The sequence below is a fragment of the Sinohyriopsis cumingii genome, chromosome 17 (assembly GCF_028554795.1).
Source record: "Sinohyriopsis cumingii isolate HCF-2022 chromosome 17, ASM2855479v2, whole genome shotgun sequence".
Classification (NCBI taxonomy): Eukaryota; Metazoa; Mollusca; class Bivalvia; order Unionida; family Unionidae; genus Sinohyriopsis; species Sinohyriopsis cumingii.
Window position 1 is genome coordinate 8,539,345 of NC_142977.1, and position 26,786 is coordinate 8,566,130.

The 26,786-nt window shown below is 36.9% G+C and overlaps 1 protein-coding gene across 2 annotated transcripts; it reads left to right on the plus strand.

The window, feature by feature from the left end:
* Positions 1-6,991: 6,991 nt before the first annotated feature.
* Positions 6,992-26,536, plus strand: LOC149777712 (beta-1,3-galactosyl-O-glycosyl-glycoprotein beta-1,6-N-acetylglucosaminyltransferase 4-like). 2 transcript variants are annotated; one of them, XM_089938240.1, is made up of 4 exons: positions 6,992-7,137; positions 8,103-8,932; positions 12,338-12,564; positions 24,925-26,536. In XM_089938240.1, the coding sequence occupies exons 2-4, from the start codon at positions 8,127-8,129 to the stop codon at positions 25,227-25,229; spliced, it is 1,338 nt and encodes a 445-aa protein (XP_089794366.1). In that variant the 5' UTR covers positions 6,992-7,137; positions 8,103-8,126; the 3' UTR covers positions 25,230-26,536. The 2 variants fall into 2 exon arrangements, with proteins under 2 accessions (XP_089794366.1, XP_089794367.1); XM_089938241.1 differs by lacking the exon at positions 6,992-7,137 and adding an exon at positions 7,145-7,247.
* The last annotated feature ends 250 nt before the right edge of the window (positions 26,537-26,786 follow it).

Sequence of the window (26,786 nt, forward strand, 5' to 3'; positions counted from 1 at the left end):
CTTCCCTGGGTTTTCCAGGGTTCTTCCTCCACCAGTTATACTGGCCACCATGTATAGCCTATCTTGTGCTGAAAAATGGCGTTAAACCCAAGACAACAACAATAGCGATTGATTTAATTTGTGTACCTTCAATTGCAGTATATATTCGTGTCCGGGTGTTCATGTTCGGTAATATAAAGATGAAGCATTCGTGTTAATAAGGACCATTTTTCCCCCAACGGCTGGCATGTTAGAAAATAATATTTAATATTTAGGTTATCGTTTTTGTGCTTTTTTAGCAAGACGACTCACAATACCTAATTACAATGCAAATGGTTGAATCCTTATACTTGAGGTCATATGTAATTTTTTGTGACCAATTAAATAAGTCATGGAGCTCGTGACCCCTGGCGCATTATTTATTTATTTATTTATTTATTTATTTATTTATTTATTCATGTATTTATTTATTTATTTATTTTGCTGGAAAAAAATAAAACAATACGCGCAGTACTTTTGCATTGTCACTATAACTAGCCGTAATCGGTCTATCCACGTCTACATTGCCACTAGAAACAGCTAGAATCGCTAACGACGTTAAAACCGGTAGATAACAATTAATATCCTTTTTTAAAAAAAAAACAACATACATGGCAATTCAAACATAAGACTTATGGAAGTTTGCCCATTCGAAAAATAAGTCATTGACAATCGGTTGTGTAGCAGATTCTATATATATCCAAGTGCTTTTCTACACTGCATTTTACGATGTGTCAAATATTCAATGGAAGAGTTGACACTTGTGCAATTATTTGTGAGCATGGTAGTGGTAATTAAGTTGATTGATTCTGTATTTGTGATTACTAGTTATTTTATATTCCTTTGTTTATGACATTTGAACACTGGATAAATTAGTTTCTTTCGTTGTTCAGTGTAGTCATTTGCAAAGGTGATTTAGAAACCAGAATACAAGGGGGCAGTTTACAGTGGCTGGCGGTCTACATAAAGAGGAACTATTAGATCAAAGACTTTAATTTCGTACATTTTGCCTTGAAACCAATATTAGGATAACAAAAGGTGCTTAGATAATTTAAGGATAACAAGAAAATGGATAGAGATTTTAACCCAATATTCAATAATTATCCGGTAATATGTTTAATAAAACTAAATTACCAATTGTGGTACGATTCATCCATAAGCATGTAAGACAAGTGAGCAGGTAATATGAGTATTCCAGACGCCTCAGTTTGGAGAGCATCATAATGTTTGTGTCTAAAGCATTATTTCATCATTTTCTTACTAACATATGTGAAGAGCTGTGTTATTGTCTTCATCATAACATTCTACATATGGCTAATACAGATTTTCATGACTTGCTTTAGCAACTACCATCAAACTTGTTTAGGACTGAGTAGAATCCATGTTATTTACATAAAATATGTGCATAAAATCAGCCCATGTTCCATTTATGCATGGCTTATTAAAAGGACTATTCATAAGTGTCACTGGCATTTCATTTTCTCTAGATACAGTCTCCATAGTGCTGAGCACTGCATCATAGTCTGTGTACAGATAGATATAGAATTGATTTTTGAAAAGCCATTATTTATCACACTCAATGTTAAACGATGCATTTTCTTATCTGAAAGAAAAGGGACACCACTCTATTACCATACGTTTTCTTTATAATCAGATTGCCATCCTCCAACGACCTCTACTGAATTGTGCATTACAAATAACCTATGAAGCTGTGACTTTTTCTGCACATTTTTTATTTATCTATGTTCTGTCGTCTCGTCTTTTGACGACACAGCTGGTCTGAGATATGTCTCCTGCACGCATAACAATGTGTGACGTGTTAACAGTATCGAGAGAATTTGCTACGTTACATGGGGAAAATATCAGGGAAACTCAAATACATTACAGCTTGTACATCTTCTTAGCTATAGACTGGATCTGATATTTAAGTAATCTGTTGTAAATTCTTCACATGAAAATCTCATGGTATAACATATTAACCACAAATAACAAAGATACTCCTGACCGTAATTCTCAACAACTTGATATTCTAAAGGGTTTCCATCAAGATGTATGAAAAAGAAAGCCAATTCAAATGCAAAAATTCACACTGGTTTATGAAAACGATGTAAGCACCGTGATAGCTCCAGACACACTCAAACTCTTCATGTCTGAAAGCTTAAGATTATAAAAACTTTATTACTCTTTAGAATATATATGTGCGCACCCGTCAGTCACAGAAGCTGCATTAAATATTATTTTGAAGCCTTCTGCTATTTACTTATTTATTTAGGGTGGGGTGCTATGTCTAGGACTGAGGTACCTCTCGGCAAAGGAAAGAGAAGCGTCTCTTACAGCCTCTCCTTTCAAGATGTAGTGATCTCAGCGGGATCACTCTCTGGCCTCTCCTAAATTATTGTGTCCACAGCAGTACCTTCATGCAAAACCCCCAGTTTTCACAGAGCATGCTGTGTTGCGCGACCGAGTGCCCGGCAATATGACTTTGTGGGCAGACTGGGCTTGTTAGCTTGGTAGGCAGCCAGTCTAAGAGAGGGAGAACTCTGACTCCAAACCCAGGCAGATGAAGCTCGTTAGCCTTGTCAGGCAGTTCGTCTAGGAGAAAGAAGCCCACGAAGTGCCAATGATGATGGCTTCGCTGCCTTGAGTATATCTTCGGGAAAAGGAAATCTACGGGAGTTATCCCAGACAGAAAATCCTGGGTGGAGCCTCTACAGCGTCTGGGTGTCAACTACGACTTCCTTCAGGCAGCGTCTGTATCCAAGCTGGTGCCCAATGTCATGCATAGCGTTCCTTTGGACCTCACCAGAAGGCCGAGAGTTGGATCCTGACGTCTGGGAAGCCCAGGATCCTATACTCCACAACCAGGTGTGCGTCCCAGAGAGGCCACTACAGCCTCGCTCCTGAGTGATGAAACAACACCGAAGCTGACAGTCCGATAGGCGTAGGGAAGGGGCGCCACGGGTCAGCTTCGACGCTGTGAAGGATTCTCGATTCGCACTTCCTGACTACCGCCCGCTTCAAACCAGGCAGCCACCGGTCAGTAAGGTCTTGGCCCGCCAACATATGCCTCTCCAATGGGAGTTTTGGAGCTCAGTGTTTTTCTCAGCACGACAAGCAGACGGACACTCCGCCCAAACGAAAAACAAAAGAAAGAAACTATCAAAGATTTCTCCAGTTCTTTGATTCGCAAGCTGGAACGTGTGCACAATGTGCACAGGCATCTTTGACGACCTCGGGGAGGTGGACAACACCAGGAAGATGGCCTTCATCGACAGAGAGCTCACGAGACTAAATGTCAGCTTAGCTGACCTCCAGAAAACCAGTCTCGCCACCTGAGGCTCCTTCAGTGGGGAAAACTACACATTCTTCTGGAAGGGCCACGAACCTGAGGAGCCCAGCCAGCACGGAGTTGGCTTCGCCATCAAAAACACTCTTCTAGCCTTGGTTGTGCCTCCTTCATGGGACACTGATTGTCTGTTGTCCATCCGCATTTTCACGGTTGCAGGTCCTGTCAATATCCTCAGTGTCTATGCCCCCACCCTCGCGTCTTCAGAAAACCAAAAAGGATCAGTTGTATGGGCAGCTGGACTAATAAATCAAAGGATGCCCTAAATACCCTAAATACGAGCCACTACTCCTGGATGGCTTTAATGCCTGAGTAGATGTGGACAACGAGTCATGGCCTACCTACCTTGGACATCATGCCCCAATGAACTCACGCTTACTGCCCTCAGAAGTTCCCAAAGCACCACCCAAAGCATCGCTAGACAGTGCGCGAACGAGTACTGGCAGCAAATGTGTGAAAGAATCCAGCGAAGTAACGAGTCTGGAAACATCCAAGTGGCATCAAAAAGCTCCTAGGTGAAAGGGGTCTGTCCCTCTGAAATCTCCGATAGAAAAGATCACAGATAGTGAGCAACCGATGGCCAGATGAGTGGAGCACTACTCAAGAGCTGTACTTCCGAGAAACGTCAGTTAGTGATTTGGCCCTTAGCAGCATACAGAAACTGCCCACCTTGGCGGAACTTGACAAATTGCCCACCTCAGATGAGCTCAGCAAAGCCTTCGACTCCCTCCCAAACGAGACAAAGCACCAGGTAGCGACACTATACCGCCTGAAGCTATCAAACATGGGAAACCAACACTGTTTCAGCTGCTGAATGAGCTACTCTACCTCTGAAGGGAGGAATGAGCAGCCCCCCAAGACATGCGTGACGCCATTATTTCGACCCTTTACAAAATCAAGGGCGACCGCAGTGACTAACAGTTACAGAGGGATCTCGCTCCTGAGCATCGTTGGTAAAGTGTACACCCGTATCCTCCTCAACAGGATGCAGATCCAGGTGGACCGTGTGTACCCGGAATCCCAGTACAGCTTCAGAGCAAGTAGGTCGACAAAAGACATGATCTTCTCCCTCCAACATCTCCAAGAGAAGATCATATAGCAAGGTCAGCCACTCTACGTGATGTTCATCGACCTCATCAAGGCCTTCGACCAGGTCAACAAGAAGGGTCTATTCGAACTTGTCAGGAAGATCGGCTGCCCCCAAAACTCTGCCGCATGATAATTTCTTTCCATGCCGATATGAAGGGAACAGTCCTGTATGATGGCCTGAGACACCTTTCCCATGGGATGCGTGCTGGCCCCGACCTATTTCGGATCTTTTTCTTCCTGATCCTGACCTACGCCTTCCACTCGACCACTGATGGCGTATATATACACACCAGGAACGACGGGAGGCTGTTCAAAATGGCACGACTGTGCTCGAAGGCCAATTTGAGGTCAGTGCTCATTAGGGAGATGCGCTTTGCTGATGACGTGGATCTTGTGACCCACACCGAGGATGCCCTTCAGAGACTTAGAGACTGTTTCTCTGATGTCTGCAAGCAGATCGGGCTCACCATCAGTCTAAAAAAGACAAATACCAGCGCTCAAGATGCCAACACTGCCCCTTCATCAAAATCGACGCTGTCACCCTGGAAGCGGTCAATAATTTTACTTACCTGGGATCAACCATCAGAATTATTATCTCGCTCGATGTGGAGCTGGACAGAAGGCTTGGAAAGGCAAACACCATCATGGCCCGACTAATGAAGACGATGTGGGAAAACAACGCGCTGACAGGGTACACCAAGATCCAAGTCTACCAGACCTGCGTTCCAGCACCCTCCTATATAGAAGTGAGACCTTGATCACCTACTTGAGACAAGAGTGCAAGCTAACTCCTTCCATATACAGTGTCCAAAACGCATTCTGAAAATCAGCTGGTAAAACCGCGCTCCACACAGTGAGATCATGCAGCGTGCAAGTATCCCCAGCGTGTACTCCCTGCTGAGCAAACTCCGCCTTCGATTGCTAGGACACGTCCCACGCATGGAGGATGGGAGGCTTCCAAAAGGACATCATATATGGGCAGCTGGTCACTGGCACCAGAAGATTCGGCCGCCTCTTACTCCGTTCCAAGGATGTGTGCTAGAGGGACATGAAAGCATGCAACATTTCACATTTCGCCAAGGACCAAGGCACCGGGAGACAGAGGGTTCGAAAGGTTATAGCAGTCGCTGATGTGAGGAGAGGCCAGCTGGCAGCAGAGATACAAGAGAGATAGAAGAGTGTTGCAGCAACCCATACAAATCAGACTATCCAATACATCTGCACCAACTGCAATAGGGACTCTCATTCGCACATGGGCCTGCACAGCCACAGCAGACGATACCTAAATCCCAGTGACATGCAACACTCTAAGGGCGCTACTGACATGGTCTCCCGAGATTGAGCCGCCAATGAAGATGATGGTATTTACTTTTGGAAAATGCATGCAGTTGTGTATTATTATAGTCGTGTTACCATACCTTATACAAGTAAATTTGTTTCACATTTTACTATATATTATCATCTTGCCAACATAGGATTATGTCGGGCAATGATCACTGGGATGGAAAGGATAGCGTCTCAGCTGCTACTCCGTTAAGTATATGTGCGTTTGTGTCGTTCACACTATAAGCTATAAGCTTTCATACAGTGGTTGTCATATATATAATGATTGAAGAATATTCTTTGCATCAAGGGGAACCCGCGACCTATTCAGTTTGTCGAGCGTCGGACTCGTAAAGAAAAGGTTATGGCTTTTCATAACCACCCAAAGAAGAGTGGGTTGATTTGATATGTACTAGGGAAAAAGAATATAACTCTCACAATATAATTAATTAATTAATAATTAACAATGTGTCAAGAGTGTCGATAAACTCAATAAAAACAATCTGATTTTCACACCAAGGACCGTTTTATCAGTCAAGAATAAGAATTGCAATCTTAATATTAGTTTCAGGCACAGAAAACAACAATCTTTTTGAAACTCCTATTTAGGAGAAACACAAACTTATTTCATTGAGTTTACGTCCACGAATGAATGTTGTGATCTCAACATTACATAAGGTAATTTGTATAGTACCAATGTAAAATGTGAAATAATGCCAATCAAGTCACACATATATTATGGTAAAATATGACTTATACTTCGTAACCTAATTCGCTATGTTCCTAATATTTAGCAAAACATTCTGTTGCGGTAAGAATTAAAACCTTTACTGGAAGCATTGATGTTTACAGAAACCTTACATTGTTTAAACAGTTCAAAGCAACTAACCTAAAATAAGAGGAACCAGTGTTTGGAAATAAGGTACATTTAATGTGTTCGATTTATTCGTACACTTCTTATGCTCATGGTGCCCGCTTACCTGTCACATTATTCAACAAATATTCTATTATAAACTTTTTTTGGCAGCATAACATAATCTTTTCAAATGTTACAGCTTTGCTCAACCGTTACAAAATGATTAAACAAGGTTTTGAATAATGTGTATTGGTGGTGCAAGATTCAAGAGTACATCAAAATTTTAATCAATGCGTTTTTCTTATGATCGACATCCAGCTGTAACAGTTGTGACATTCATAAACAGTTGTCCTGGTGATTTCATTATTTAGTTTGCGATCCTCAGTTAACAGAGCTCGAGTGAAAGGAAGCAGGTTCTTGACATGTGGGACATCATGTACTTGCAGGAGGTTACATTCCTGGAGAAAATATAATCTGTGATTCCAAGCTAAGACTTGAGAGAAAGGTACATTGTTTAACTCAGCATAATGTTTAATGCCTGAAAGAATCCTCAGACAACCAATTCAAATATTGGGCTATACAATCGGCATCAGATATAATCTTAGGTGTTTTTACGTGAGTTCTAATAATATTTGAACATTTTTGTTGAAATGAATGATGGAAATTTATGCTTTATTGACACATGTAGGCAATAATACCGTTTGTAGCATAATTTTTAGTATTATTATTAGTATTATTATTATTATTAATGACAAGAAAATGAAATTCCAATCCTATTTTGAGTAGGCTGATACATTTATATTTCTGCTAGCAAGCTAAATTCCATATATCAAGTAACTTCTACTAATTTAGCATGTCCAATAAACTGGTTAGATAGAACTAATTTTTGTCTTTAAAATTAGCTTTTATAGAAAACGTTTCGTCTCATAATGATCAATGCAAATGTTGTGAGAGGGAGAGAGAGGAGGGTTGGGAAAGACACGCAGGATCGTTGTTAGCTTGACTTGGACAAAACGGTGGCCCGGGCGAACGTATACATTTACTGTATTTGGGACCCCCGATATTAGAAATCAATCAACTAAATGACAAAGTTTTGTGCAGTGTTTTTATATCCCTTATGCCTTCTGCTTTCAAAATCGGCAGGCGGTTACAAATACACGGGATGGTTTGAGAATACCTTTCTTTCGGGGGGGGGGGGGGACATTCCAATTTGAAATGTATGGTACCTTTAGGTGAAACATTAAAAGAACATTCAGAGCAGCTTAAAAGACCGTAATTTATTTTTTCCAAACAAATATACCATGAAAAGTGTCCTATCTTTAGTATAATGCATCTCTCTCTCTCTCTCTCTTGTTATAGAGAAGGCGAAATAGTGCAAAGTTTATTGATGAAGAAAATGATTTCCGCATCACTTCAATGTTATTGTTAATTTTCCATCATTTAATAACTTTTTATATTTGTCATTTTCAGCTTTCTTGATGTGTTCAAACGAGAATGTATTTAATGGGATCTTATTTCAAGGCATTGCCCATGAGGACCGGAACCTGCGTAGCGGCGTTGTTCGGCTTCAGTATTCTGTCTTTTTGGTATACCTTTCTTAATATTCGATTGGAGAAGGATGAACAATGCATGCAAGCTGATCACTCACAAGGCTATGGGTTGGTTACAGATCAGTCAGTTTTGTCCGAGAAACCTGACCGTGATATCTTCAGGGAAAGCAGGAAAGTTGTATCGGTGAATTGCAGAAAGTTGTTAGAAGGAGAGGAATCAGAACTGAGAAAGGCCTACAATATTATGAAAACAAATGTCTCTAGCGGAACTATTGGCCAAGGATATTTAAGTATGACCGAAAGTTGTGAATCATTCCGGAAGAAACGAGGTTATATTATGAGTCCATTGACTTCATTAGAAGATTCGTTTCCTCTAGCCTACAGTATACTGATGTACAGGGATGTGTATCAAGTAGAGAGACTTCTGGGAACAATATATAGACCACAAAATATATATTGTATTCACGTGGACAGCAAAGCCGCAAAGGACGTAAAATACACCATGAAGAAAATTGCAGCATGTTTTGATAACGTTTTCATTGCTTCGCAATCCTTTGATGTCCGATGGGGAAAAATAACGGTGATCGAACCGGAAATGGTATGCATGAGGGATCTTTTGGAGAAAAACAAAAGATGGAAATATTTCATTAATCTCACGGGGCAGGAATTTCCTCTCAGAACAAACTATGAGTTGGTCAAAATTCTAATGGCGTATGATGGTGCTAATGACATTCAAGGAAGCAGACACAGGTAATAATCTACCTTTCTCTGAAATAAATAAATAAGACACTATTAACATCAATCAAGTAATAGTACAGTACAAGGAATAATGGTTTCAAAAGACAGTATATCTTGTCTTGGTGGTTGTAATCATCAACAATGTGTGCATAAAGTTGTATTCCCCGCCATGACAGTGCTAGATCATATGGTGTTACTCATGTCCGTCTCTCTGTCCATTGTCCGTTATAACTTTTTTATGTTCTTCGTTTAAAAAATGTTTGGCTATGTATTGAGGCATCAATATCGTATGAAGATATTATTTAAAGATCTTTTGTTTCATTTTTTTTTATTTGACAAATTCAAACCTCAGCTACGTTAATCTGTCTCAAATACAATTAAAATTTATATCGAAAATGCTATTACAAACACAAATTACTCATGTTAAGTACAATAATTAACATTATATTTGTTAATGCAATCAGTTTTCGTTTTCATTACGTTTTACCCATTTATCTATGCGATAACATATCATGATAACCTGGACTCGTAATGACTCCGCAGTCTGATTACCAGTATATACCACTCTATCAACTGAGCCACCGGAAATCAACTATCAAATAAATACTCTGATAAATACAATTATAACTATATATACATTAAAAAGATGCAGTGAATTGAAAATATGACTACATCTTGTATTTGTCATTGCAACTTATTTATTTGTTTATTTATTTATTTAAAGCAAAATCTAAAACATTATCGAGAAATTATTAAATTAATTTTTAAGTGGCTAACCCGCGGTTATTATTAGAAACGCTTTATTTAAGTACAAGGCATCTAAATAAAAATCATGAATTTGGTGTTTTCTTATTTATTTATTTATTTATTTATTTATTTATTTATTTAGTTAGTTGGTTAGTTAGTTAGTTAGTTTTCTTATTGTGTGATCTTTCGTTACATTAAATATGACACAATCTGGACATTGTAATTAACGGAACTTTCTGTAAGCCTTATCCAGGTCTTCAAACAGATTACATCATTATACGATGGAACTCCTGAAGATCACATTTCTGGGAAGAAAAAAAAGGCCTGGGCCATCTTAAATTGTAATTCGCTATTTCTTCTCTTGCTTATGTATAAACGCCATTTTCGATCTTATAAAATGGCGAGGATATAATTAATCAACTATTTGAAACAAATTATCAACTTGACATTAGCTGTGAAGAATCTGTTAAAACTGGCTCTTCGTTGATGAAAGAGTAAAGCACTTTAAAAAAAAAAAAACACAAGCATCATAACAAAAACATACAGCATCGTCAATACAATATTTTCAACACGTCAGATTATTCTCGTCATAATTCACCAAATTCGATCTTTATTCAATTCAATGGAGATCAGCACTTTCTACAAGATAATGTGCAGTGGTAAGTACCTCTAAAGTTATTTAGTGTATTTGGTCGAAAACGTGAATTTGGCAAATCTACAAACTACCAACACCCCATCACCACCCACTTACATGTTAAATATGGCGTGCTTCAGGGAGAGCAGGACTCTCAAAACATATAATTGTGAACCAGCAAAAAGTATTTTCATTAGCATCAATATCTGAAATTCAGTACATTGAGATATATATGAAGCATACGTGGTAAAGACATTGCATTAGTAAAATAGGAAGATAAAACTTCTACGTCATGTATAGTTCATACTGTTCACGAGATCAGGTAGTAAAAAGGAACTATGTCCAATAATAATGATAATAATAATAATAATAGGTCAGGTAGGAAACAGGAACTATGTCCAGTAATAATAATAATGATAGATCAGGTAGGAAAAAGGAACTATGTCCAACAATAATAATAGATCATGTAGGAAAAGGAACTATGTCCAATAATAATGATGATAAAAATAATAATAATAATAATAATAATAATAATAATAGATCAGGTAGGAAAAAGGAGTTATGTCTAATAATAATAATAATAATAATAATAATAATAGATCAGGTAGGAAAAAGGAACTATGTCCAATAATAATAATAAAAATATTAATAATAGATCAGGTAGGAAAAAGAAACTATGTCCAACAATAATAATAGATCAGGTAGGAAAAAGGAACTATGTCCAATAATAATAATAATAATAATAGATCAGGTAGGAAAAAGGAATTATGTTCAGTAATAATAATAATAATAGTGTGGGCTTAGTATAGTGCCTAACCTTTAGTAACTCTAAGAGCTTTACAATATTAGATAACACACAAAACATATACAACGCCAAAATTACATAAACAAACACCATCATAAGTCTTTAAGTCTGTTCTTGTAGTCAAAATAAGGTATGGTTTAAAAGCACTCTTCAATGAGAACACAGTGTCCTTATATATATATATATATATATATATATATATATATATATATATATATATATATATATATATATGTGTGTGTGTGTGTGTGTGTGTGTGTGTGTGTGTGTGTCTTATGGTAACGGTCCAACCACATACATACATAAATGTATAATTGCCAGCTCAACACCGATATAATAGAAAAAATGCCTATAATCTTTCACAATTAAACCTTTTTGTAATTGACCGGTTTTCACCACCTTGATATCGAGTATCCCTCCCTTCCATCATAATTGATGACTTTGATGTACCACAAATATGACATTTAATCAGCTCCATGTAAAGTATTAGTCACGTTTTAAGTTGCATGATTTCATGATAGTGCTCTAGTAGTACTTATAGAATAATTTTGTCGCACAATTTTGAAAATCAAGTACAATTAAAAGGGTCAAGTAGTATGGCCTATACATATTGCAGTGGTCTTGTTTCTATGCAGTGGGTAAGGAAGTGATCCAGCAATTATTTTTGATCACGTGCAGACATAGGGGATATTTCAGCAGTAAGCAATATATCTAAGAGCCAGAGGCGGCGTTAGGAGTAAGCGGGGCCTAGAGTCGACAATGACCGCGCAGGGCCAGAGTATCGGTATCTCGATTGGTATGCTACTGCAAACACTTATTATGTCTAAACTAGATCAACTTCCGCGATTTGCGTGCATTACGTGCGGCCTGTATCAGCGTTTCCAATTTACCGGAGAATATATCTTGACAAACTCATAAGGACGACCTTAGGCCTGATGCACGGGGCCCCCTCAAGAGCGGGGCTTGGGGCCTTCGCCCCACGTGTCATCCCCAAACGCCGGTCCTGGTGAGAGCACGGTGTAATTTTAAGTAATCCCTGGTTCATTACATGTATTTGTTGTGAGTTGGACGCTTTATTCCTCGAACAACAGATCGAACCATTTTCAATTTATCAAGAGTTTTAACTGTGTCACACTTATCATCACGCTTGATAGCCCTGGCTTCAAAAAGTGCGAGCTAAAGGACATGACGTCCCCAAATACCATACAATACTCTATCTTTTTACTTCCAGCCATTGGCAAAAGAGATGGGAAAAGGCTGGAGTCCCACCACATAATATTCGACCTGCAAAAGGGAACGTGCATATCGTCGCCAATAGAGACTTTGTTGATTTCCTTGTGAATAACAAAACAGCGAAAGACTTTTACGAGTGGACCAACCATACCAAAATTCCGGACGAAACGTTTTTCTCGTCAATGAATCACAATCCCCGTCTCAGAATTAGGGGACAGTACCTAGGTAAGTACATACGGGTTTTACATAAATATAAATACTGATGGAACAAAAATATGGACTGACCCAGAAATGACATACGATATTCTTGCATTACGCTGTTATTTTAGGCTGCACTGGTATACATCGCTCAGGTTGATTAAACTTTTACTGAATGCTCTATAAGAAATTGAATTATAACAGTGTTGTCCTTAGCTGCATGAGACGTTTTCATTCCATTTTCCTTTCAACGCGAGCCCCCTAAAACTACATTCTTGGGTCAAATACGTTACAAACACATTTGCTATCGGGTCTCAGCTGGAAAATAAGCAGTAATCAATTGCCTGTTGGGTAGCTGTTCCATATAGTCCTTGCTGAGAACTTGGGGGGTTTTTTTGTTTAAGGAAGCAGTATACGCCTTCTTGGAAATACATGTGTTGTTCCAGGAACCTGGACAACAGTGTTGATTACACTGATATACAATAATAAGAGAGATAAATCAGATCTTACTAATTACAGGCCGATTATTCTACCAAATCAGGTATTTATTGCTCTTTTTGGCAATAGACTTTCGCTTTTTTAGAAGAAAACAATTTACTATCTAAGGTACATGTAGGTTTTGAAACCGATAATCCAAAGCTGGCAAAATTCATGTCTTATATTCCTTAATAGATCTTTTACATAGAAGATATTAAACACTGTTTTGTACTTTTGTGGATTTTTCTCAGGATTTCGAGTGGGTATAGAGAGATGGTTCATGGAGGTAATTGACTAACACTCCTATACATGGGAAAATAACCATGGTGATAACGCTGATGTCTATGGGTGTTAAGTCTTGCATACTCAACAATGGAAAGAAATCAGAGCTATGTAGTTCCAATCAAGGAGTCAGGCACGCAAAAACTTTTATTTTATATTATTTGTCTGGTATCTAGCTGCATTGTAATGGCTTGTCAGCTGATTTAGAGATATATTAAGATACTGAGAACTCTTTATTGTACACTAGGCACACGACGCTGATGTACATTGACAAATATAAAGTTCTCGTGGGTCGGTGGTTCTTTCCGGGTTCTTCCTCCACCATTTATACTGGCCACCATGTTTAGCCTATCTTGTGCTGAAAAATGGCGTTAAACCCTACAACAACAACAAATATAAAGGAGAATGGTTGACTTTTCGGTAAATCTCATTAATGGTAACAAACTACGCAGGATTATAATATTGATATCCTCATATAAATAAATGGATGGGGATCATTCATAATATGCTATTGGAAAATGGGTTTCAATTTATTTGGGTTAATCAAAATATTGCCATTAATTCCTGGTTCGATAAAATCTTTAAGGAAATACTTCATGGTCAGTATATACAGATATAAGAATTCTCCATTACTAACTCTACAAAAATTGATTCATATAGAATTTGGAAACGAAATTAAAATTAGAACATTATTTGTTATAAGATTTATCAAACAATATAATGCATATAGAATAAAATTCCGAGCATGTAATAATTGTTTAAGTGTAATAGAGGGAGATCGTACATGCTTTAAATGCAACACTTCGGAATGATACCTTTCATCGTCTAATGGAATGTAGCTTTTCAGAGAACAAAGAAAGCAAGTACTATCCAAACGCTCTTTCTCAGACCAAACGTACCAAAATTCCTTTATCAGACCAAATGTACCAAAGTTCCTTTAGCAGACCAAATGTACCAAGTTCCTTTATGAGACCAAATGTACCAAAGTTGCTTTATCAGATCAAATGTACCAAAAGTTCCTTTATCAGACCAAATGTATCAAAGTTCCTTTATTAGATCAAATGTACCAAAGTTTCTTTATCAGACCAAATGTACCAAAGTTCCTTTATCATACCAAGTGTACCAAAGTCTAATGCAATACTGAGTTCTGAGAAAGTTTGACTTTTAAGAAGCCTCTCTAATATTATATCAAAAGTTTTTTGATTTCTAACCATCTTTACCTGGTGTGTTAGCTGTTCGTTTAATATTTTTGGAGGGAAGATAAAAGTACCATAGGTTCAGTTTACTACAGAATTAATTTGTGTTCTATTTGTGGTAATTTACATATTGCCTTTCCAATTATGTCAACATCCATACATTTAACTTGGAAGTTGTTCGTATTCCATTTGAGTATTGATTGTAACTTTGCTGTTAATATGAGTTAAATTACAAATATTATATCGTCCATCGTTGATGTTCACACATGCAAAGTGAGATATTAATATTTTACCGCATATGTTGAGTATTGTATCCTCAGTGTAATACAAAAAATTATTTTCGTTGTCATTTGCTGCCCCGGCCCCTGTATATGCACGCCGATCGAGCATTACGGACGAGGTTTATCTGTGCTCGTGGCGGGTCAGCAAGGACGTTAAAGTCCTAGCGAAGAAAATGGTTGTTGTTGTTGTTGTTGTGGGGTTTAACGCCATTTTTCAGCACGATAGGCTATACATGGCGGCCAGTATTAATGGTGGAGGAAGAACCCGGAAAACCCCGGAAAGAACCACCGACCCACGAGAAGCTACTGGCAAGCTTTCTCACATGCCCACATTGGTTGAATCTTAGACTCGAACCGCCGCAGACAGAGGTGAGATGGCAGTGATCCGTAACGAAGAGCGCTTTAGACCACTCGGCCACTCGGGGCCCCAAATAAATGGTAAATGACTTCAAACTATTCTTCGCTTTTAAGATTTTCTTTTTCTATATAGGTCGGTGGCAGAGTGTTTGTGAGGGCTGGGAATTACAAACCCAGTTGTAACGAAGTATAAGAATGCGTAGATAGCTAAACACATGCCTGAATTTGTGCTGTTTGATAAAAATGATTCAATTATTATTCTGTTTTTACACAGACATTTTAACAAAGTTGATTTTATTCACCTGTAACAAAGCTAATCAAATCCTCCTGTGATTAGTGGTCGGCGTAAGTTATATTCATATAAGAAAATGATCAACATTAAGCAAAGCACTCATATAAATAATACAATATCTCGATTCTAAACACTTGGATTTTTAAAAAAAAAGCTAAAGAAAGCACAATTATGACATCACTTTCATGGATTTTGTCCTATCTTAACAGCAAAGTATAAGGTGTGAGCTTGAGAGGTGCTATATCAAATTGCAAGAAAATTTCCAATCGCTTAGAATAACGATCACTCTTCGTTTCATAATGTGTGTGTGTGTGTGTGTGTGTGTGTGTGTGTGTGTTTCTTTCTAAGGTTCTTTAAACATTTTTATGTATCTTTGTATGAAAATGATACATCACCATATGTTAGCAATAAATATATTAACAGTGCAGATTTAAAAATGTGAAATTGATGTATGACGATAAAAACGTAATTTAGAGTTACAGAAAACCCAGTTAATGTTAATCTTATAAGCGCACCCGACAGCCAAATGTAAGTGTACTTAGAACAGAGCAGCCAAATGTTAACGTACTTAGAACAAAACAGCCAAATGTAAGTGTACTTAAAACAGAACAGCCAAATGTAAGTGTACTTAAAACAGAACAGCCAAATGTAAGTGTGCTTAGAAAAGAACAGTCTAATGTAAGTGTACTTAGAACAGAACAGCCAAATGTAAGAAGACTTTGAACAGAACAGCCAAATGTAAGTGTACTTAGAACAGAACAGCCAAATGTAGGTGTGCTTAGAACAGAACAATCAAATGTAAGTGTACTTAGAACAAAACAGCCAAATGTAAGCGGACTTAGAAAAGCCAAATGTAAGAGTACTTTATACAGAACAGCCATATGTAAGAGTAATTTGAACAGAACAGTCAAATGTAAGTGTTCTTGGAACAGAACAGCCAAATGTAAGTGTTCTTAGAACAGAACAGCCAAACGTAAGTGTACTTAGAAATAAACAGCCAAATGTAAGTGTACTTAGAACAAAACAGCCAAATGTAAGTCTACTTAGAACAGAACAGTCAAATGTAAGTGTTCTTAGAACAAAACAGCCAAATGTAAGTGTACTTAGAAATAAACAGCCAAATGTAAGTGTACTTAGAAATAAACAGCCAAATGTAAGTGTACTTAGAACAGAACAGCCAAATGTAAGTGTACGTAGAACAAACAGCCAAATGTAAGTGTACTTAGAAAAGAACAGCCAAATATGTGTGTTTAGAACAGAACAGTCAAATGTAAGTGTTCTTAGAACAGAACAGCCAAATGTAAGTGTACTTAGAACAGAACAGCCAAATGTAAGTGTACTTAAAACAGAACAGCCAAATGTAAGAGTACTTTGAACAAACAGCCAAATGTAAGAGTACTTTGAACAAAACAGCCAAATGTAAGAGTACTTTGAACAGAACAGCCAGATGTAAGAGTACTTAGAACAGAACAGACAAATGTAAGTCTACTTAGAACAGAACAGTCAAATGTAAGTGTACTTAGAACAGAACAGTCAAATGTAAGCGTACTTAAAACAGAACAGCCAAATGTAAGAGTACTTTGAACAAACAGCCAAATGTAAGAGTACTTTGAACAAACAGCTAAATATAAGAGTACTTTGAACAGAACAGCTAAATGTAAGTGTACTTAAAACAGAACAGCCAAACGTAAGAGTACTTTGAATAAAACAGCCAAATGTAAGAGCACTTAGAACAGAACAGCTAAATGTAAGTGTACTTAGAACAGAACAGCCAAATGTAAGGGTACTTTGAACAGAATAGTCAAATGTAAGTGTTCTTAGAACAGAACAGCCAAATGTAAGTGTACTTAAAACAGAACAGCCAAATGTAAGTATTCTTAGAACAGAACAGCCAAATGTAAGTGTACTTAGAACAGAACAACCAAATGTAAGTGTACTTAAAACAGAACAGCCAAATGTAAGCGTACTTTGAACAGAATAGCCAAATGTAAGAGTACTTTGAGCAAAGCAGCCAAATGTAAAAGGACTTTGAACAGAACAGCCAAATGTAAGTGTACTTAAAACAGAACAGCCAAATGTAAGAGTACTTTGAACAGAAAAGCCAATGGAAGTGTACCTAAAACAGAACAGCCAAATGTAAGAGTACTTTGAACAAAACAGCCAAATGTAAGAGTACTTTGAAGAGAATAGCCAAATGTAAGAGTACTTTGAACAGAACAGTCAAATATAAGTGTTCTTAGAACAGAACAGCCAAATGTAAGTGTACTTAGAACAGAACAGCCAAATGTAAGAGTACTTTATACAGAACAGCCAAATGTAAGAGTACTTTGAACAAAACAGCCAAATGTAAGGGTACTTTGAACAGAACAGCCAAATGTAAGAGTACTCAGAAGTAAATGTTACCAACATTGGAACTGTTAAATGCACGAAAACGTTAAAGTATCCTTACTGATAATAATTTATTCCCGTCAAACCACTCTGAAACAGTCTTTATTTAAGTAAAACAAATAGGAATTATAAGATGGGTTAGGTATTTTATGCTTGATCAATCGATTCAAAATACAACACTTAATTTTTCCGCATTTTATCTACTGCAGTACTGTGCTTGGAGAATCCCGAACTTTTTCAGCTTTAAAGAAACTCAACCTTCATCACTATAATAAGTAATCTTTATTTTATTACTATAACAATCGTAAATGGTAGTTGTCATACGTCTTTGTGATAACAGTATGTTATATTTGTATAATTAATATATATTATGTTATATTTGTATAATTAATATATATTATGTTATATTTGTTTTCTTTTATGCAGTAGATGTTACCCTTGTAAGATTTTACTAATTATATTAATGACTAAATCAAAGGATTTAAATCTACAACATATTCTGCTGAAGCAGAACCACCCAAATCATACCGTAGCATTAACCAGTAACCAAATAGCGATGTCATGTTGAGACTTATTATCTTATATTGACCTTTAAATATATATATGGCTTCTTTCGAGCGCTAGAAGTAATTGGATAATGTTCGTGTATATAAATTTAATACGCAGTCAAATGAATGGCTCATTAACCCTAATGTATTGGTTGTGTCTACATGTTCCAAACTAAACTACCCTGTATATGATACTAGCCCCAACCTTATAGACAGTGGCCCAGAGGTCGTAAAGCAAAACACGCTACATACAAGATCTGTGATCCCTCTATGGTAATATAGATAATTATATACATAATTGTATACATAATTTTGTGGTTCAAAAATATTTGAAAATGCCTTTGCAAGTTTTGTATATTTGACTCTTAACCTCCACCCAGGGACCCAAGGGAAACTAGCCGATATCACAGATGGTTAGCCAACTGGCACAATAACTGCAAAGTTTCGTAAGTTCCACCCAGTGGTTTGGTAGGGATTTTGTAACTAGCATACGGCCGGACAATCATGAAATATCACAATGAAATAGTATAAGGTGTTAAAAACTATTGGTAATACAAAATGGTCCAATGGGTGGGTGGGTGTCGTATCGTCAAGTATCACGTATAGTGCGAATTGAACTTAAAGTTATATAGAATTAACTTAAAAAGAAACTGTCATTTAAATGTTCAGATACAATCTGTTTTGCGGCAAACGTATTTATCTGAGCTAAAATAGGCAATATGATAGTGTATTTTACGGCATATGATAGTGTATCTTACAGCATATGATAGTGTATTTTACGGCATATGATAGTGTACTTTACGGCATATGATAGTGTATTTTACGACATTGAGATAGTATTGAGCTATTGCATTGTAACAGTCTTGTTGTGTGAAGACTAATCAAGATGCAGCGAGCATTACATTTGTCATATACATTGAACCTTGGGTACAATGCACACGTAATCATCACGATGCCAAGCAATGGGGTCTACATATTGGTTTTGACTAGCCGTCGTATTACACGCATGCACGTAACCCGATGGCTATTAAACTTTCCATACTGAAAATACAGTTATGGTCTGTACCGATAATAGCATGGAAAATTGCAAAACATTCCTGCAATACATACTAAAGAATGAACACAACTAGACTTGATTACTCTAACGATTGGCGTTAAGATTAGGAATTATTTTTTAGTTTAAAATTTCAAGCTTATATGAAATCCTACGATACAATAACTGAGCAGTGATCAATGACATTTTCCCATAAAATTAGTAAACAAGTTTTTCTTGAATAGTCTAATTTCTAAATAAAACTAGACCTTGAACTCCACATCTGTAAACATGTTTATCTCCAATTAATAATGATATTAATATATAATCAAAAATCATATAGAAATACTAGCTATGTAATATGTTTACACAAAAAAAAAAACGTGATTAGTCAGGTAGGTCCTACACTCAAGGTCAATCCAAGGTCAATCACACAGTACAGGTATACTTAATATAATCATGGAGAAAAGTCAACCCAAAATACGAATTAACTGTACAAAATGTATCGCTATATTTAAGTACAACGCATGAATGATCCAGATTATGGATGTTTGATTTATTAAAATACGAGCGTTCAAGGGATCTGTGGACATTAAGATTTAAAATGTCAAAGACAGAATTAATTATACTCTTACCCAGGAAATTTGGATTACGTTTTCTATTACCAATAAATATGAATGATCAAAAACATTTTGCATAGAGATGCAAGAGTTCAGATTGCAAAATGAATATTTGAATTAAACCAGATTAGACTTGTTGAGTACTCAAAACATCTATATATGTACTCTACTTTATCATAGCTAACTCTATATCTTCACAATACGTCATCTAATCAACCATTCATTCATGAATGAGATAGGGTCGCATGTCATATTCAGTCAAAACAAAATAAAATACAATTCAAATCGCACTCAGTGATATTGATGTTGAAAACTCTGTGCAAGAATAATATTCGGGTCAGTCTTAAAGGACAGTAGTGGGATTTAATAAACATTGCGCTTGGAACGATATGAAAATGTAGGGAAACATTTGCAACAACAATAAACTGATATGACAAATAGCTGTTTTTTAAAAAGCAAAATACCGTCGTTTTAGATAATTCTCGGCTATAACCTATTTAGACAATTCTCGGGAATGGAACCTTTCTTTCTACTGATGATAAAATGTCAGCATCTAATTTTAATAGTTTTTGATGGATTAGATCTCACAGAATGCCAAAATTTAACATGCAACATACATACGTACATTGATACATACATACATACATACATACATACATACATAGATACATACATACATACATACGATGGCGTTCAACCCTACAACAACAACAACAGCAACAAATTGGTGAACAGAGATGCGAGGCGGACACACTTGCGCACTATATTAGGTCAAGTACAGTGATAATGCAATAATTCGTGCAGTTTAGAAGGAGAGGTTATCACAAAGCTGAGCTTAATTCTCAAAATTTAAACTATTTTCTCATTTTATCAAAATATTTTCCCAAAGTTATGAGCCATAGGAAAATGATCAATCATTATTTCACATCTGCACCAACCACAGATGTAGTCTTCAAAGTTTCGATAGTATCATTCACCAGCTACACCTCTGTGTGTGTGTGTGTGTGTGTGTGTGTGTGTGTGTGTGTGTGTGATTATTTACTCATATCGCCACGATATATGCAGTATGGCAGTTTCAATTATGTCAAGCACTGGGACGTCATGCCGCAGACATGTAGCGTCATGTCCCACTCAGTCCCATTATCCTGACACAAGGCCGACCAGTCCTAACATTAACTTCTTAATTCTAAGCGTACAGCGAGGCAGTTGCTAGTGCCATTTGTATAAGTCTTCGGTATGACTCAGCCGGGGTTCGAACCCGCGACCTCACACAACCGAGGCAGACGCTTTAACCACTTAGGCCAGCGGAGCGGTCACCACATATCTAGTCTTCAAAGTTTCAAAAGCATCATTCAAGCGATGTGCGAAAAGAAGTGAAGACAAATTTAATTCCCTCAAGAGTCGAAAATGACTGTCTGCTAGCCTAAAGGAACTTCCATAAGCAATGCTAAATCCGTTTTTTGTACTCGTATCCTTGTTCACCACAGAGAATTAAAACTAAGCATGATATTCTTGAGACACGCAAAACATACTTTCAAGTAAGAAACGTTCTTATAGTATGGAGTTGACATACTCACAAAATACATGCATATGTTCCAGGAAAAATGATATACTAGATATCATGTGACGCTATACTAGATATCATGTGACGCTATGCTAGATATCATGGATAGGATATCAATCGACATATCTTGGCCGATATCAAGAATTGCTCAGATGATAAACTTGGTTAAAGCTAAGAGTAATATAGATTTGGTAGAGAAAAAGAAAAAGCTGAAAATGGCATAGTTCAGGGTGTTCTCCAGATATATTCACGAACTGGGTTGATAAAAATCCATTAATATTTAGGATTATCATTTTCTCAAGCTATTAGAGCTAATGACCTAAGACCTTTCACCTTATAACCAACGTTTTCATTTCAAATCACGAGAACCACAAAATCTGGTCAACATTCACAAGTTACTGTGTTCATCAGGTCACTGAGGCACAAAACAGAAGCAACGAGGTTTGACTTGACCTCAGAATCAATTGGGATTGGTTTTCAGAACAAACGTCTTCACAATTGTGCGGATACCACAATGATCAGATACTCACAAATTTTATTCACAACGAACGAAAATCCCAAACCAGTGCCAACATTATTGCACGAGTAGCTGTGGAAAAAAATTAGATTTTCAAGATGGTCACCAAGGTGCCAATTAGGATGTCACATGAGCCGCAGTTTCAAGTATAACCAGCTACATAATGCTGTAGTGTCTTAATGAAAATCACATGTCGATACTATCGTCCTTTCGGGAAAAGGTGTCACTTAAAATATTTCATAATGGCCGCCAAGGCAGTAATATGGGACTTTGGACCTGCCTATATGAGCAACTATATGTTTAGAGAGATTTTTTGGGATTTTTTTTATATATTTGGTTTTTGTGTTTTTATACCAGTATTGCCATCAAATCATGAAAAGCTGCACTCACAAGAATTTTCAAGTTTTGTGGCCTACGTGACAGCTCATGCTCGTTTAAAATTGTACGAAGCCTTACCCCAGTTAGGAGATTGCGTCTTGTACTTTGGTACGGATAGTTGCATTTACATCGACCGCCTTGTTCATCGTCACCCCAAAATCGAAGGAGACTGTTTACGAGCCTGGACGAACGAGCACGCCGACAACACGATTCTAAGTTTTGCTAGTGGCGATCCAAACAATTACTGCAACGAATACCGGGACCAACGGGGAGAAGTGCACACTGGGTGCAAAGTGGAAGGATTGAATATGAATCATCGTACGTGTCAAGTGGTGAACTTTAACGTGCTGAAAGAAACGTTGCAAACTGGAGAGGATCAGCACTTTAGAATGACCACCTACGGTTCGCACAAGATTGTTCGTTTAGCCATACACAAATTCGGCCCTTGGAAAAAATGTATCAAATCGTGTAACAGAAGAGTGTTCGGCTTCCCAACCACTCCACTTTACCGTACGGACACGCCAATATTGGCCAGCATATAAAGGGGAAAACATCCAAGACCGATAGTTCATTGTGACTACAAACGTTAAGCGAGAAAGATTAATCCTTTTAGACAGCAAGTATTGAGCGAGAGACTTAAGTGTAACAATAATCTCAAGTGCGATGCTTGTGCCTCACGATCACATCACCAATGCAGTACCACATCTTAGTTGTTTAATTGCTAATGCCGCTGCAAACTAGTGCAACCTGTGCAACTTCCATACTACAAGACTTTACTTTATGGACACTCTATCACCCTGTATTAAAAGGGGCGACTTCCAAGAACGACGCTTCATTGCGAGGACAAGTGCCGAGGAAGATGAATCACTCTACGCAGATGAAAAAGGAGAAGGAACAAACATCATTGACCTCTTTCACCACCATACCGTCACAGCAAAGTTTGTCCAAGAAGTAAAAGGATTCAGTAGACCTAAAGGAGTATTTTCGCATCCAAATGACTCAGAGAGCAACTCTGAGTAAGTTTAGGACGACAACTTACTGTGAAATTTGAAGACGTCGCGTCTGACGTTCAGCCCTAGGAAGCAGCAGGTTTCATTACGAACTTATATGGCTCACTGTTAGAGGAACTCAAACGTCAGTGCTAAGTCAAAGATCGAGGACGTTTGAGCCTATCTGTGTATCACGACAGTTTAAACTCGCCTGTATGTATCGGGTTTAGTACACCTGCAGAGTTAACTTCTTCCAAACTTTTGAGCGCTATTGAAGACGTACTGACGATGAGAGAAAAATTTGACATTAGCGATGGAAAAGTGACCATTCATATGGCATACGTTGTACATCTATGTGAAGAAGACACTAACTGCACTTGATTTGCTTACCGATAAGTGTACCTTTCACGATGGATACAACATCATATTTATTAACAAAAGGGGGTACGTGATGGGAAACATCTACGCTGGGACACAAGTGGTAGCTGAAAAGATTTTTTAAACAACGTGTGTGACGGATAAAGAGGAAAACATGAACTTTGTCCAATTTGATTGTTTGTTTCTTGTTTTGTATGAGCTTTTTCCTAATAATGAACATTTATTGTAGCGTAATATCAAAATAGCCAAACTTAAACAACAACAATATCCCAAAATATTTTTTTAATGGCTACACCATGATCATTTGGATCGGTGGTATGACCCGCTCTGAAACTTTACCCATCATACTAGGCCGACAGCTCTAGGATGGCAAAGATGGACTGTGTTTTTGGCGCATTGAAATCTAAGAGCTACCTAAAAGTGAATGCATCGTTGTTGAAATCCGCTGATATGATGACGGAAAGAAAGACAGTTGGAATTATAAGGATTAAATGATCATGGTTGGGCATTTATCGAAGTGTAACTTGCTGCTTAATCACTCACACAGTTAATATACAGTTCATCAGACTTTATTTACTTTTTGTGCAATTAAGTAAATCTTACACATCAACCAATACCCAACCATGATCAATTAACAATGATGTTTTGCAACTTTGCACCTAAAAACATCTGGGCAATCATCTGTTTTGCGTTATTTTTTCCATAGCAGTCATTACAAAAATACTCTTTGTCCATACTTTATACCTGACAATTTACACAGGTATACAATATTGGCAAATTTAGCTATAAAACTAAATTTAGAAACAAATATTCATTTAAAAAAGTATAGTCTTGAATCCAGGAATAACCAAATTGCCTCTGAACGAATAGCTCCCTTTTTTACGACTCAGATGCCGCGAATTATGTGCCTTCACGCAAATTTAAAGACGCCAAATATTGCATTTTTCAGTATATTAATTGGTCACATGAATACGTCGGCTGTGGTGATTACTTAAGCTGTCAGCTGTGATTACTTAACCTGTCGGCTTTGGTTACATAAGCTGTCATTCGACATATGTTTTTATTGTATTTGTTATTTTCATTGTAGGCCCAGACCTCCCTGATGCTGAGGACTATTTTGCCAGGTTCAAAATCAAAATGAGACTTCTGTTTGCCGAGTGCCATGGAAAAGTAATAAGGGATATTTGTATCACAGGTGTGGGCGACCTTCCTTCAATAAAGATGAGCAAGAAATTGTTCATCAACAAAATTCATTGGGATTACCAAAGTTTCGTTTTGGATTGTTTAGAAGAACTTATATACAATACAACAAGAGATGAATATTTGGGTCTTTTGGACTTTGACACCTCCGTATACAAGCAGGCTGTATTTGTACAGAAAAAGGTTCCATGACATGCCTGCATTCCTGTGATCCCCTACAATTTAGCGTGCGGCAGTACTGGACAGAACTAAATTAACGCTGTTGACTTGGAGGTTTGGAAATATAGCTTTCTGTGCAGAACATGAAGAATATGCAATCAACATGTTGATGGAAATAAGTTTATAGACAATAAAATGAGGATCGATAATTTTTTCTATGTGGGTCCGAATTTGACAAAGGGATAATAATTTTTCTTGGCCCTGTATTGGTCTTTTTATGACTTACCAGCCAACCAAGACCCTCCTCGAAATCCACAACTGATGTACTAAATCAGGTATCTGTGGGAAGATATAGTTGGGCACGGATGACCGTAGGGAGAAAAATAAACAGACCTGTAATTAGAACCATAGAAGAAAAAAAAAAATCTTTATTCAAACAATACACTCAATCAGCAGTCAGTAAATGGCGTATGTTGGATTTCATATATCGACCAATCTATTCGTGAGAAAAGATCGGTTAATCTAGTTTGTAACATAAAGAAACAGCGTTTGAAAAAAAATGGAAACTTTAATTTTCTGTATAAAAAAATATCGTATTCTGGATATTATGACAAAATTTCGTTTCATTTATATTTCTGTTGATTCAAAAGTGTTCAGAGCATTACAATGAAGATTAGAAATATGTATTTTTATTGTTTCTTTCTTGTAGGGCCAGGATATATTTTATAACAGTATCATAACAAATAAGCTTTGTTTCTACACAAACTGACAATGTAAAATTTAATAGTGATTTGTAAATTGCATATTGGGAATGTAATCAGCTTTTGTAATTATTTTGCCTGCTTCCTGCCCTGATTTCTTCATTATTAAAACACGTTGTCTTGGGTGTCAAATATTCTCTCCCTACTAAATAGACACGATATGCTCGGTAAAATAGTTTATTTTATGTTTGTTTTTTGTTAATATTTTATGGCTTTTGCAAGTAACGTGTTAAATATAGGTCATACTTTACCTCAGCTGTGAAAATACATAGCTGTCAAAGTGAATTTTTATATTTGACTCCATTGAAAAATGTTAACGATGTTTATAAAATTTCTCTCACTGTACTTTTTGTCTTTGGAAGATATGGATTTTGAGTTGTTTACAATATTCTTAGTTATGTGAGTTTAACTACTTTAATTTACTTCATATTTGTATGTATGTATGTATGTATGGATATATATATATATATATATATATATATATATATATATATATATATATATATATATATATATATCGTGGTTGAAAAGTTCTTACTGCCAACAATCAATGTAGCAAAGCCTTTATCTATGTATGCTCAAGGACAAACTAGCTTTTATATTTATATTGCAATAAAATTCGTTTCTTTTACACTGTTGTTTTCAGAGTATATCAGCATCGTAACGAAGGTTTTGAATTGAATTCCAACTTGAAAAATTTCTGTGATTCATACACTGAGGAAGAATATGCTACTACTACTACTACTACTACTAATAATAATAATAATAATAATAATAATAATAATAATTGCCATCATCATCTCTGATTATTGCTTCTGATACAGAGATA

Coding starts and splice junctions, on each gene's coding strand:
- LOC149777712 (XM_089938240.1), top strand. CDS start 8,127: ATGTATTTAATGGGATCTTATTTCAAGGCATTGCCCATGAGGACCGGA. Junction 8,933..12,337: donor ATTCAAGGAAGCAGACACAG/GTAATAATCTAC, acceptor TTTTACTTCCAG/CCATTGGCAAAAGAGATGGG. Junction 12,565..24,924: donor AATTAGGGGACAGTACCTAG/GTAAGTACATAC, acceptor TTTTCATTGTAG/GCCCAGACCTCCCTGATGCT.